Genomic DNA, 14,220 nt, shown 5'->3' on the forward strand with positions numbered 1-14,220 from the left:
ATTTATCTCAGCATTTACGTAATCTCTGGCTCTGGTTATACTTTCTTCACAGTCGGAGTTGTCTTTGCTTTTCAATTTTTCTAAGCAAAAGCAGAGAGAGATTATATGTAAACTGTCATTATTTCTCTAAAAATCCTTAACAATATTTTTTAAGGCTACTTTCTTTAAGAAAAAAGTATAATATCAAGAGTCATTAACATAGTAATTCTATGCTGTTCTCCAAAATGCCTGCTTATAAGTAAACATAGATTAAAGCTTTTAATTGCTTGTTTTAAAAAAGTTTCTTATTAAAAGCTTTGCCTTCTGTTGGGAGACCTAATTAGAAATGAGAACTTCGGAGTGGTGACAATTGTGCTTCTTGCCAACTCTGAATTGAAAATAACAGTGTTTTCATAAATTATCTTGTACTGTGCCCAGGGAGAATTCAAAGCCCTGTAATATCCTAAATGGGGCGTTTCAGTCAGAATGATTTTACATTTGAGTAATTTGTTAGAGAGTATATAGAGGTGTATTAGTGTGAAACAAGCACATCTGGATAGCAAAATGTGCCATTTGCCTTGGGAATACCCACCTTTCACAAGACTTGTATCACTTTTACTATTTAAATACTGACAGGAAGAAGTGCCTCCTAGAGTGGAGTCCTTTACATTTTCTAAGGATATGGCATTTACTGGAGTCAATTTATAGGAAAATCAATAAGCATATATACTCTCTCTCTCCCTGTACACACACACTCATATATATATATATATATATATGTACTTTATTTAGGGGAGGTACTTGGCTTAATGTACTGGACTAGGTAGATTTTTGATGTCACAAATTTATTTAAATTACTGCAGTGTTCTTGGATGAATTTCTGGGTTTGGTTAAATTATAAATGTAAACACAACCTCTTCTTCAGCTCTTCGAAATTATTGTGTCTCCAGCTAGAGTAGTTATTGTTACTTTTACTTCAGTATATTTTATTTTAATGTTATGCTAATTTTCTATTTCTGTAATAGCTCTTGGAAGAACTAGTGACTCTCATGGATAGTCTGTCAGTCTGGTACTCTGCTGGCCTAGAGGCAATTAGGCTTTCACAGGTGCAAGTCCAGCTGCTCCTTGGATTTATTGCACAAGACAACTTACAGGTTTGTTGCAAATTCTTACAAGTGGTACTTGAGTTTTAAGGGCACATTTCATTTAACTGTTGTGGTTTTCGGAGAGCTGCTCATATCAGTGAGCAGACCTATGGCAGTCCCTCATCCTTCTTTTGGGAAGATGTTTTATTGGTTCTTAGCTTTTGCAGGTTTACTCTACAGTCCTGTCAATGTGCATCTCCAGAGCACAGCAAAGAGGTAGAGGGCTTCTGTTTGAGGATGGGAATATGCAGGCAGGAGTGGTAGGAAAAAGATGGGTGTTCAAGGAGGATCGTGGTTTTTTTTGCTGTTTGTTTTTGTAGGTCTGTGCTATGGCAGCAGCCAAACTAAACACCCTCCTTCAGACAAAAGTAATTGAGAGCCAGCCTGAAGCATGCTACCTCCTGGGGAAGTTGGAAGGCATTTTGAGTAGGTCAATTGAAGAGAAGACAGAAACTTACTCATTTTTGATTCCCCTTGTTCGGACATTGGTATCCAAGATTTATGAACTTCTCTTTATGAATCTGCACCTTCCTTCATTGCCTCCTACAAATGGCAGCCCATCTTTCTTTGAGGACTTTCAAGAATACTGCAGATCTGAGGAGTGGCAAGTTTATATTGACAAATATGTAAGTAGTAAATTCTTTTTCTATCATTTCCTCCCTCTTTTCAGCCATGAAAGCAGAGGAACCCATTTAGAAATCATATGGTACTTTTTATTTCGTTTTGGTGAACCAGATTATTCCAAATATGAAGCAATATGAAGAGAATTCATTCAGACATGATAATGAGCAGATGGCACTTTATTGGAAAGATTGTTATGAAGCATTTATGGTGAACATGCACAAGCGAGACCGGGAAAGAGGAGAAAGTAAGCTTAAATTTCAGGTAAGGTTTTCAGTGACTGCAGGGCTCTCTTAAAAGAACTCTCTTTCGAGTTGCCTTCTAAAAGATGGAGAAAATGAATTTCAGGATGATCCAGTTCAAGTAACTGTAAACAAGTTAATTGTGTTAAGATTTTATGGGTAGTGGGGCTATATGCATTTCTAGGATATGCTTTCTAATTCTGCTCTATTATTATGTGCTATCAAAGTTATTTCAGTACAGTAGGCCTTCCTTTTCATACAGCAAGGTAGAAATATGCTCAGCCATAAGCTGCATCCTATTTGATTCATGTTTTGAATTATTAAAACCTGTTTTCCATTATGAGCTGTTTCTTTAGGTTTTTTGTTTAACCCTATTTCAATACAATTAAAATATTTCCAACAGTGACCAGTTCTTATTTAATGTCTGGAAAAATTGTTTCTAAATTGACCTCTCTAAGGTCCAGATTGAGTTTCAGCATTAGAACTAACTGGTAATTACAGGCAATACCATAGTGAAGTTACATGTCTCTTTGCTTTCTAAATAACAAAACTTATAGGTCTATTTTATTCAAATAGCTAAAGGAAAAATACAATGAGTGTCACATCAAGAATACCAGAATCTAAGAAAAATCCTACCCATTACAGTAAGATATGTAAAACTGACTGCTTTTCTGACAATGCAAATTTGCTTTAGTGTGGTTTCAGCATTGATAATGCTTTCTTCACATCTTTAAATTAGTCTTGCACTATTTCTTCTAGGTCTAAGCTTTTTAAAATTTCCTAATTACCTTAAAATTTCAGAATGTTTTTTTGCTAAACCTTTTCCAATTCTTCTTGTTGCCCTGAATTCTTGGAAAGCTGTTTTCCAAGGTCAGAGTTAATTCAGTGCCACATCTATTTGCAATGGTCTTTCAGGAGCACTTTGTGGAGCCGTTCAGCAGAAAGGCTCGGCAGGAAAATCTGAGGTACAACAGCATGCTCAAACAGCTTAGCAGTCAACACACAGCCACCCTGAGGCAGTGGAGAGCAGCCCAGCTTTACTTGTTCTCTGAGTGTGGGCCTTGGGCTGAAAGGTGAGGCTGGAGTTCCTAAACTGGACATGATGCTTAAAAGGTATTGGCTCACTGTTTCGTGTGGTTAAAACCAGGTCAGATTGACTGCAATAACCATTCTTGGTATCTACAGTCTTGAGTGACAGGACAAGAGAAAATAGCCTCAAGTTGTGTCAGGGAATGTTCTTATTAGAAATTTTGGGGTGATCGTGGTGGTGGTGGGTTGTCAGTTGAACTTTATGATCTTGAACAGCTCTTCCAACCTTGCTAATTCTGTGAAAATAAATACTGTTTACAAGATAGTGATGATCAGACCTGCACTGTGAAACAAAATGAATAAACTGTATTTTAATATTTTAATTTTTTACAATGTACAAGTGGATGACCAGTATTTTTATAAATATGAACTGTTTTGTAATCAGTTCATTCCTGTAGGTCTTTATTCAGATTATTTTTATGAATATTCTTCTTTTCCTAGGAAACAGCGTCCTGTGCACTGGAAACTTTCAAATGTGGAAAATTTTTCACGTATGAGACTAAAACTAGTGCAGAATTACAACTTCAACTCTCATCAGGATGCTAGTGACCTGAGAGATAATTTAGGTAAAGTTGTATTTGCTATCTCACTTGAGTTCTTACCAAAGAAAGATACCCACTTTCCTCTTTGTGTTTAATTAGCAGTATATGCTAGATACTTAAATCTGGATGGTTTTTTTCTTTATTTCATCTGTAGTAAAATCTGTATTACGTTTCTTTGACCTGAAACAGAGTACTGAGTAGAATTCTTTTTGTTCTGGTTCATTGAAATGTGGGGTTTTGTTGCACAATAAATAAAAATTAACTCCTATGTTTTAAAATAAGAAGTTATACAACTTTGTTTTATGAGATTGTTTCTACACGTTTTAGTCACAAATTCTAAAAGGCTTTGAACAAACACTGCTTACTCTGATCTCTTTGCTTCTTTCTTGAAGAAACAAAATGCTTTGTTTTACAAGTGTGCCAAACAGATGAATTAGGGGTGGAATTGTTAAGTTTGGTGTATTGGATATCAGGGCTCAAGCAAAAAAATAAACCCAAAACTCTCTTGTAAACCCACATAACCAAAAAGCAAATGCCGTGCATTTTTATTAAATCTGCATGCTTTAGCAAAGTCGAGAAAAATATTGCAAAATATTTTCTTGTCAGTGTCCACATCAGAATTCAAGTTAAATTTTTCTTACATATTGTGTTCCCTTTCTACTCTCATAGTTTTCAGTGTAGCTCAAGGACTGTTTGTAGTGTACTGCTTAACCACAAAAATACTGAAGAAACCTGGTTGCTTCTTACTTGGTTAAAACCAAAATTCAGCTGTAGAATACAGGCTTAGTAGGTTAGATTTCCAAAAGTATTGTAGCAGGAAAAGTTATGAGCTGTTATGTCCATTTATGCTAGGTGTGCACCAGACACAGCCCTCCAGTGAGTCTCTGCTTCTGGAGGTGGTGAAGCAGGTGAAAGTGAGTGACTTGGAAGATGATGTTCTGGAACTACCAGAAGAAGACACTGCAGCCAGTTCCAGTTTGTAAGTAGAACAGGATAAGGAATTGTCACTTGTTTCTGTGCTAGGGATAAGGAGCGAGAAACAACTTTGGGAGTTGAATGGCATCCAGAGTTTCCCTCTTTCTTTGTCTGGCCTTAACAGCTCAATCCAGGGCAGTTTTGATCAGCAAAGTCACTGTTGGATTATCATTGTCACCATTGAGACAAGAAAAGCCCCAGGGAAAAGAAGTCAGAGCAGATGTTTATGAGAATCCATTAGTGATTCAGTGTTTACAGGTGGGCTGAAGCTACAGAATTGTTAAGGCTTTTCTGCTATGTATATTGACTAGAATTCTCGGGAGGCAATCTGCTGTGTAAGGACATGGACCAGACTGGAGCTGCCTCTTCTCCATACTTGCCAATGTCGTTCACTCCACTCTCAGCTGCATAGCACAAGAATTTGTGTAGCTGCCATTTAAGTGCTAGAGAGTGCCTTGTATTTAAGAGCATTCCAGAGGGAAAGCCTGCTGTGCTTCCTTTGTGTCACTTGTGTGACTGCAACCAAAAAAAAGGCAGGGGGGAAAGAAAGAGAGCAGGGAAATGAGAGTTGAGGGAGGATAGCAAATGCTTTGCTTCAGTAATTGGACATATGTTGTGCATGCATCTATGTGTGTTTGGGTTGTTAAGTGCAGTAGAATTGGCACTCAGAGTGGTATTGATACATTTTGTCTTTTAAAGGTTATTAAATGCTTGCTCTAGATTATAGCAAAATAACTCTGAAGATAACTTCAGTCACATGAGCTGGAACTCAGTTCTACCCTCCAGAGAACTTAAGCACCTAACAATTAAATAAGAAAGGGTAATGCAGCCTGATATTTTCATACTTCAGATGAAGTCAAGTCCACTGTGCCTGAGATGAAAATATCAAGACAGAAGAGTGATGCTATAAAATTATATTTGTAGTCTAGTCTGAACCACCCAAGCTGCTGATTAAAGCAGCTTTATATAATTGTTTATGTTGCAGTTTTAATGCCATTCAAATTTGATTATTTTCTGAATTGTACTCTGACCAAGGACCTAAGCAACAGTAAAATCCACCCAGCCCTGTAATACTTAGTGGTGTTTTTGCAGGGATGAGAAGGATGAGCAAAGTCAGAAAGAAAAGCTAATATTGTCTGAAGACTGTGAACTCATTACAGTAATTGATGTGATACCAGGCAGGCTGGAGGTCACTACCCAGCACATCTACTTCTTTGATGTTAGCATTGAGAAGGAGGAAGGTAAGTGTGATCAATATCTCCTTATTTTCAGTATAGTTCAGCATTCTGCTTTTAGTAGGCTGATTTTATGTCTTGAAAATGAGTGTCAAAGTAATTGTAAAGAGACAAAATTGATATTGCACTTGATGGTTAGTGGCTGACTGATCCCTTCAGAATCAAGAATCTGGAACTGTACTTTCTGAGTTGGTAAATTGATTAACTATTCTTAGTATTTCTCAAAAATAACTTACTAAAAAACCTGCTGCTTAAAAAAAGGTTACTACCTCTAATTTGCTTTGTAAATGGCACCTCTGTGTTCTCTTTCTACAACAAATAATGTTGTACTTATGCATTGATTAAAAAGTAGTAGTATGTAAGCATTAATCATCTGTATTAATTTAGGGAAATTTAATAGAACTTGCACAGCTGGTTGTGAAAACACTGAAATGAAATGTTGGACAAATAATAGTAAAATTTTCCAAATCAGTATACCAAAATGTTCAGCCTTTGGGAAATCTAAACGTAAAAGTTCGTTTGAGCCTGTTTAAGAAAGCAAAAGGAGTTGGTTCATACTTCTTATCAACAGAATACATTTATCATACATCTTTAATGAGAAAGCAAAAACAAATTCTACATGCCATCAGATGTTTCTTGCTTCATTTCTTTCAGCACCACAATATCTGAAGTTAATATTTTCCTAGCAAAGTGGTTAATCACATCAACTGTAAGACTTTCTAGGAATAACTTTTGAGATGATTGGAGCTGGTAGTGCACTGTATCTGTAGAAAAAGGTTTTTTGAAAATATATATTCCAACTCAGTAAACAGAGTGTTCCTCCTAGGGGTAGGTTTTGATTTCAAATGGCACCTTTCTCAAATTCGAGAGATCCATTTGCGTCGGTACAACCTGAGGAGATCAGCTTTGGAGATCTTCCTTACGGATCAAACCAACTATTTCCTCAACTTCAATAAGGAGGTATGGGTTTCTTAAATGTCATGGATTTATGTAATAAGCATAAGGTTAAGTTTAAGATCAGTGATTATATTTGAGTCTGGTGCCTTTCTTAATACTGTAGCACTAATAGCAAAAGGTTTGCTTTACAGAGTCATCATGGAAATCTACACTGCAATCTGGCACCTAGAAACTGAATAAATGTGAAAAGATAGATCAAACAAGATCTTCCTTTTTCCTTTGTCTCTCTCTGTTATACAGAATTATTATTTTACTAAGGTCACCTCAGTAGTAATATAAGTGTTTTGAAGCTCATATTTTTGAAGATTGAACAAATTATTTCTTTTTTGCAGTAACATTAGAAATCATTGATATTCGATGATTAAGGGGTACTGAATTTCTGCCCCCCCAGGTAATATCAGTGATCCTTTTTATGAGGGACTATGATAAATTTCAGAATTTAGGGTGAGTTACATACTAGCTGGTCAATTTATTAGTAGGTCAGCTCTTAGAAAGTGTTGTGTGGTTTGGTTTTGATGTGACGGATGTCACATCCATCCATGTCCAAATGTTTTAAACAGCAAGAGATCGAAGTACTTGAAAGTGTAACTGTGTTTATAGTTACACTTCAGAGTGTAACTGTAAAAATTTCATATTTTAATCAGCAGATAAGTTGCTTAATTGTTACCTTCAGGCTCCAGAATATTGTTTTATCAGTGCTGTTTTCTGACAGGTACGAAACAAAGTCTACAGTCGGATATTGTCACTGCGTTCTCCAAACATTTCTGGGACCAGATCGCCACAGGAGCTTTTCAAAGCGTCAGGCTTGATGCAGGTATGAGACCTCAGCTCAGTGGTCTAAAGAATTCCTCTCCTTTTGAAGGACTCCCCCAGTGTTTCGGTGGCAGCTGTCAACTTCTGTACCCTCAGCCTGGCCCCTGAACTTTCCTGTGCATGTTTTTAGGGTAGTTTGGTTTGTGTTTACAGTCAGGAAAATGGGTTTAGCCAGGCTATGGTGATGAGATTGATAGGCATTTTAACAAGAATATAAAACATAGCGCATTGGCTTCTGGTTTTATTCTATGATCTTGAGTGCTGCTCTTAAACTTGTTTTACTGGATTTGCAAATAATTTTCCCTGCTATCTTTTCATGATGGAGCTTGCAACAAAACTCACATGAATATTAAGTGGGAATTAGTAATATTGGTAAAAAAGGAAAATGTCAAAATGTCCATATTACCATAAACACATATAAATTTTTAAATATAGTAAATGTATCTTTGTCTTCCATCTCCTTATGCCAAAATTGTTTTCTCTGAGGGAGGAAGCTTTACAAATAAGTTTAAAATATTGGAAATATTTTGTTCTTTGTTTTCCTGACAATGAAAACTATTGAGTTGTATATTTACACAGAGAAAATACCATCTGTCATGACACATCTCCATCACTCTCCAGACAAATATTGAGCCCTTCTGAACACAGCTGTGTCTGTTCCTTGGTTTAGAATATAATAATGGAGCAAACAAAGGTGCACAGTCTATTTGGTTTACAGATTCTTCACCTGTACTGTTAACCAATGGGAGAATAATTTATAAATAAGTCTTGATCTTAGCACTCTAATAGATTTCAAAGTTCTGTTCTCCTTTTTATCAGTACCTGCATACTTGCCTTCTTTCTGTTTCTCTTATTTCCTGTTTTTATTTTTACCCTGTATTTGAAACAGTACTGTCACCAAACAGGACCTGATTCAGTGAAATATGGATAGCACAGTCACTGAATCAAAGGGATAATAAACTTCATTATGAGAAATTGAATCTGGACTTGACTACAATTTTTGTGGTCTTGTGCTTTTCACTTGCTAGTGCTGTCCTCTGGCAGATAGATACTGACAAAATGTGTAACTTGTAATAATTATATCTTTGATATATTGAATTAGATTTTATCTTTCTTTGTCTTTCAGAAATGGGTGAATAGGGAAATAACCAACTTTGACTACCTTATTCAGCTGAACACTATGGCAGGACGAACTTACAATGACCTTGCTCAATATCCTGTGGTAACTAAAAAGTTAATTTTCAAATTTTTGCCAAAGGTATGTATCTTTAATCTCTCTCTGATGTTTGGCTTACTTTTTTGGTTTAGTTTCCCTGGATTTTACGAGATTACACCTCAGAAGAACTGGACCTGAATAATCCTGCAGTATTTAGGGACCTGTCCAAACCTATAGGTGTGGTAAATGAGAAGAATGCTAAGACTGTGAAAGAGAAGTATGTATTTGAACACTTGGTTATATTTCTTTGTCTTTTCTGAGCCTCCGGCTAATAACACATTTAAAAAATTAAGTTGTGGCAGTGACATTTTTGAAGCTGGTTTTATGACATAACCGATGCACTCGCAGATGTGGTTGGTTTGTTGTTCCTGCTACATTCAGACTATATTATATAGCACTCAGTTATATGGCAGTGAAAGGACAAAACTTACTGTTATAAATATTCAGTTGTTTCTCAGCTGTGGAGATGAAAAACTGAAAGACTGCAAAAACAATTTAATGGCTCAGCAGCCTGAAAAAAACATGTCCCATGTCTGCTTCAAGATAAGGAATGTGAAATCATACTGCTGAATTGAGCTGCTTGTGCTAAGAGGTAGCATTGATCCTAAATCTGTGCTTCCTCTTTTTTTCAAGCATAGATTATGATCTTCAAAATAAAATATGTCTCAAGTGACTTTCAGCAAGTCCTTTGTAGGTACCAATGACAGGCACTTAAATCCACGCAGCAGTGTAGTGATGTTGCTAGTCTGGGCAGTGAGTGTGCTATCATACCAGACTGCAGCGGTGTCTTCCAAAATCTTCTGAAAACTTGGAACAGGGAGAATTTCCTTTGAATGACTAGGCTCTATCCTGACTGTAAAGAAGTGGGTTCTGTAGAAGTATGTTTAATTAAAATTTCTCTTACCAGCCTTGTGAGGCTGAGGAATGTATCAGCCAGATGGTGGCATGGTAGAGTGAGTTTGCCAGTAGAAAAGGAAATGGGCACAAGTGTAAAAAAATCTCTCTTCTGCATTCTACACAGTCAAACACGTTTCCTGAATCCTGCAGGAAACCATCACAAGTCTATTCACTAGTAAATATTCATTTTAGTGGCATGGGGTGTATTGGTTTGTTGTATAAAGTCATCAGTCCTGTCTGCCCTTTGTCAGGTTTCTGACAGCTGATAGCAAATGCCTAGGGAAGAGTATAACAGGCATGCAAAGGCTTCATCTGGTGTACATTTTTATCTTTCAGCAGTCTTTTTCTTAGGGACTTTCTAAGTAAGATTTGGAATCTTCGTGTTTGATGGAACTCAGTGTATTTTTATCTCATAGATTGTTGTGGTCATTTCTTTTGCATCTTTGCCTAGAATAAGCATAATCCACATGTAAATCAACCATAATGCCCAGTTGCATTTATAAAGACTTCTTTTTTCAGATACGAGAATTTTGAGGATCCTCTTGGAATGATTGACAAATTTCACTATGGGACACATTACTCAAATGCTGCTGGGGTCATGCATTACCTCATTCGGGTAGAGCCTTTCACAACACTTCACATCCAGCTGCAGAGTGGCAGGTATGCTGAGCAAATAAGCATCCCCTTCCTGCTTCTTACATGTCATTTTACTAAGGGAATCACCCAAGTCTAACCTGAGTTTTCTGATCCTCAGATTTGACTGTGCTGACAGACAGTTCCACTCTATTCCTGCTACCTGGCAGGCACTCATGGACAACCCCAATGATGTCAAGGAACTTATCCCAGAGTTCTTCTACTTTCCAGAATTCCTGGAGAATCAAAATGGTAAACTGACTCCTAGGAATATTCTCACAGAAGACTGTTTCTGTATTCTTCAGAAAAGAATTGTTACCACCATTTGTGAATGCTGAGGAACACTTACTGTTTAAACTTTGTGGTGTGATTGACTGTAGACATTAATCGTGATACTGGCTTTAAACTGTTTAGTGAAGATACCGGCTGTGTTAAACAGCAGCCTAAACATAGTTTAAAATTCAGGCTATGGGCTTAAGAATAGCTAAAAATAGTGTTGTTTACCCAGTGGAGAGATCAGAGGTGCTCACTGGGATGTTTGAAAAAGTTAGTAATAGTTAATACAGATTAAATACTTACCAAAAGTTAAGAGATTAATTATAATTATTATAATGCTGATTGAAAAGACAGTATCCTGCATTCTGATGAGACTCCTTTTTAAATTCACATATATTGTTTAGTGATATGTTTCTCTATCTTTGCACAATTTGGAAATGGCTTTATATGTTTGTGCTGCTACAATCTACTAGAGCTCTAAATTAGAAAAATTGAGAACTCCCAAGTCCCACTTTAAAGTAATTTAAGTATTTAGAGTTGTTTCAATGGTAGCTGGTGAGATTTCAGACTTTTAAAAAACCTTGACTTTATAACGATTTAAACTTCTAAGTAACTCCCTTCTTATGAATAACCTTATTGAAGTGTTTTGGACTCTTAATCCTGGAAAATTGCAATATGCAATTATGTTTACAATGAGCAAATGCAGATATGTTTACAGATGGATGTGTAAAAGATTAATACTACTTCTATGGTTAGGACTAAAGCTTCAAAATAATTTTGATGTTTTGGATCATTGTTATCCACTATCATTTAAAATTGTAAACATGCAGAACTGAACTTAGCCTCCTACATCACTGGTAGAGTTATTAGGGATTTATATTAACAACTTCTCAATATCCTTCTCTTGCACTGAGAAAATAATGATTTTTAATCTTTATTGAGAAGTCAAGGCACTTGAAATATTTTGTAGCAACTCTAAAACTTTTCTGAATTATTCACCAGGTTTTAACTTAGGCCAGCTTCAAATGTCCAAAGAGGTGGTAAATGATGTTGTTCTGCCTAAGTGGGCCCACTCCCCAGAAGACTTTATTTATAAACACAGGAAGGCTCTGGTAAGATGTTGTTTATATGTGTGACGTAAAAGAAGTACACCTGCACATTGCTACTGTGGCTTAAATGTAAAACAAGTGGGATGGCATTCAAACCAGAGTTGTGGTTGCATTTGACATTAGAACTTCCTGTGCATATTGAGAAAATGCTGAAAAGAGTACTTAATCTCTTGGGCATTTTGGGCACTAATGATTTGGGCATTTGCTGTCCTAGGAGATAAAATGCAGAGGTAGGTGAGTAGGGTTCCTTTGCTATTTAAAGATGACTCTGTCTGGTGTTAGGGAGCTGGCAGATTACCTTCCCTTGCACAGGTGCATTTCAATAGTGCATATCTCGTGTCACTGTATTGATTTTCCCTCTTACCTGCCAGTAGTCCATAACCCACAAGTTTCTTATGCTTCTGCCCTATGTATTGCTAAATACCTAATTTATGGATGCTATTAATTTAGAAATTGAATCTTTTCCACACAGAATAGTAAAAACTTCAAGATGGGAGCAGTGTTTCTCTCATTCTTACAAGAGCAATTTTTCTTTCTAGGAATCTGAGTATGTTTCTGCTCATCTTCATGAATGGATAGATTTGATTTTTGGCTACAAGCAGAGGGGACCAGCTGCAGTGGAGGCGCTCAATGTGTTCTATTATTGTACTTATGAAGGTACAAAGCAGCTTGTTCTCTTGTCATTGTCATCAGGCTTGTGAGTTTTCATTATTAGACAGTAGACACTTGATTTGTGAGTGTACCATTCAGCAGCATATGGTAAGGCAGCAGATTTGTCGATGAAATATGGCAGCAAACCTTGTAATGTGTCATCAAAAAAAAGGAGAGTTTTTTTTAAAGGAGGGCTGTTACAGTTTCTTGTCTTTTTTTCCTAAAAATTACTGGATTTTCTTGCCACTTATTTACTTAAAAGCATTTGTAGGAAGAGGTTTCTTGTGGTTTAGAGTTCAGGCACATTGCTTAAAAGGAACTAATATTAGAGAAAAATTAAAGCTGTTAATTTCAAAGCTAACTTTTGGGTGGTTTTTGTGTGCTACTTGTTGCTTGCAATGAGGTAAATTAAATTCATTTGATAAGGCAAAGGCCTGCAATTCTTGCCCTGACAGATATAGTTAAAATTCCACGTGCAGAGTGGAGTTTTCAGATTGTAGTTTAAATGGAGGCATTGTCTGGGGCTTTTCTAGGGGTAAAGGATCGTAAAGCTCCAGGTAAAGTAAGTTGACCATATTGTTTCTTAATAAGTTGTTTGGATTGTCTTTTTTTTTTTTTTCCTACTCTTCATCGTTCTGATTGTGATCCAGGGGCTGTGGATTTGGATGCTTTAACAGATGAGAAAGAAAGGAAGGCTTTAGAAGGGATGATAAACAATTTTGGGCAAACTCCCTGTCAGCTGTTAAAGGTACTGCTTTTTTGCTCCCTCCCAGACCTTTGTAGTTAAATGCAACTGAGTTACAGGGACTTCTGAAAAAAACAATGATTTTTAAGGTAATGGTTTGTAATTTTAGCAACATTAAATCTTTGCCACGTTACCAAAGAATCCATTTTCAAAATAAATTAATTTTCTTTGAGAAGAGATATTAGGTATTTAAGACTGTTTTCCCATTAAGATTCTGAGTATCTCATGTGCATTGAACAAATTGTTAAACTAGTCTAATTTGTCACTCCAAATATTGCCTCCTAGGAGCCCCATCCACAAAGGCTATCAGCAGAAGAGGTAGTACAAAGACTAACTAAAAGTGATACCTCTACTCTGAATCTCTTTCAACACCTCACTGAGCTGAAGTCTTTCTTCATAGAGGTAGATGTGTTACTTGAAATTGTTTGAAGTCTAATCTGAAATTTGATGTACTTGAAACAAAAGGTCACAACCTAGATGGAAATAAACTTGCTTCCGATTTAGAGAGAATATTTTACAATGCAATGTGTATTAAATGAGCTTTGTCTTTTTAGTTGGCTTCATAGAGGTTGAATCCCATAAATCTGCTGGCTGCTTGTGTGGGTGTTGTTTGAGTATTAAATTAGTCACTACACCAAGAAAGCTGCAAACCTCACTGGTGGTGTGTGAGGACTCACTGAACTTGGTAGTTAAACTCCGATTGGGGTCAGGGTTTCATTTGCAGTGTTTGTGATGAAGCTTACCTGCACAAACTGAATGGGTGTGTGCCAATGCTTTAGGGTGCTCGACAGGTCTGACACTGATTCCAGAGGCTTTGCATCTTACTCTTTACAGGTTCTAGGTTTTACCTTTAGCTTTTGGATATAATCAGATCAAACCTATGTCCTTTCTCCTAGGGAATTAGTGATGGTGTGCCCATTGTCAAAGCTGTTGTCCCCAGGAATCAGTCACGTTCCTTTATTTCTCAGGGAAGCCCAGAGATCTTGGTGAGTTGCGTGTGTCAATACAGTTCTTAAACTGCAGATAGTCAAGTGAGTTTATTTTTTTAATGCAGCTTGTAGAGAAATATTTAACTGTTCCTCTTCAAATGTGTTC

The 14,220-nt window shown here is 36.7% G+C and overlaps 1 protein-coding gene across 3 annotated transcripts in view; it reads left to right on the plus strand.

Moving 5' to 3' along the window:
* The window catches only part of NBEAL1 (neurobeachin like 1), a 99,109-nt gene that overhangs the window by 68,745 nt on the left and 16,144 nt on the right, over nt 1-14,220 (plus strand). For all 3 annotated transcript variants that reach the window (XM_077785109.1, XM_021531337.3, XM_021531335.2), the window contains 18 exons: nt 1,005-1,133; nt 1,445-1,750; nt 1,860-2,009; nt 2,903-3,060; nt 3,518-3,642; nt 4,471-4,597; nt 5,686-5,834; nt 6,655-6,788; nt 7,498-7,599; nt 8,725-8,820; nt 8,907-9,031; nt 10,231-10,371; nt 10,466-10,596; nt 11,623-11,732; nt 12,269-12,386; nt 13,031-13,128; nt 13,411-13,527; nt 14,022-14,111. In XM_077785109.1, the coding sequence (XP_077641235.1) occupies nt 1,005-1,133; nt 1,445-1,750; nt 1,860-2,009; nt 2,903-3,060; nt 3,518-3,642; nt 4,471-4,597; nt 5,686-5,834; nt 6,655-6,788; nt 7,498-7,599; nt 8,725-8,820; nt 8,907-9,031; nt 10,231-10,371; nt 10,466-10,596; nt 11,623-11,732; nt 12,269-12,386; nt 13,031-13,128; nt 13,411-13,527; nt 14,022-14,111 (2,406 nt within the window). The remainder of the gene's footprint in view (nt 1-1,004; nt 1,134-1,444; nt 1,751-1,859; nt 2,010-2,902; nt 3,061-3,517; nt 3,643-4,470; nt 4,598-5,685; nt 5,835-6,654; nt 6,789-7,497; nt 7,600-8,724; nt 8,821-8,906; nt 9,032-10,230; nt 10,372-10,465; nt 10,597-11,622; nt 11,733-12,268; nt 12,387-13,030; nt 13,129-13,410; nt 13,528-14,021; nt 14,112-14,220) is intronic.

Source organism: Lonchura striata, chromosome 8 (assembly GCF_046129695.1).
Source record: "Lonchura striata isolate bLonStr1 chromosome 8, bLonStr1.mat, whole genome shotgun sequence".
Taxonomy (NCBI): Eukaryota; Metazoa; Chordata; class Aves; order Passeriformes; family Estrildidae; genus Lonchura; species Lonchura striata.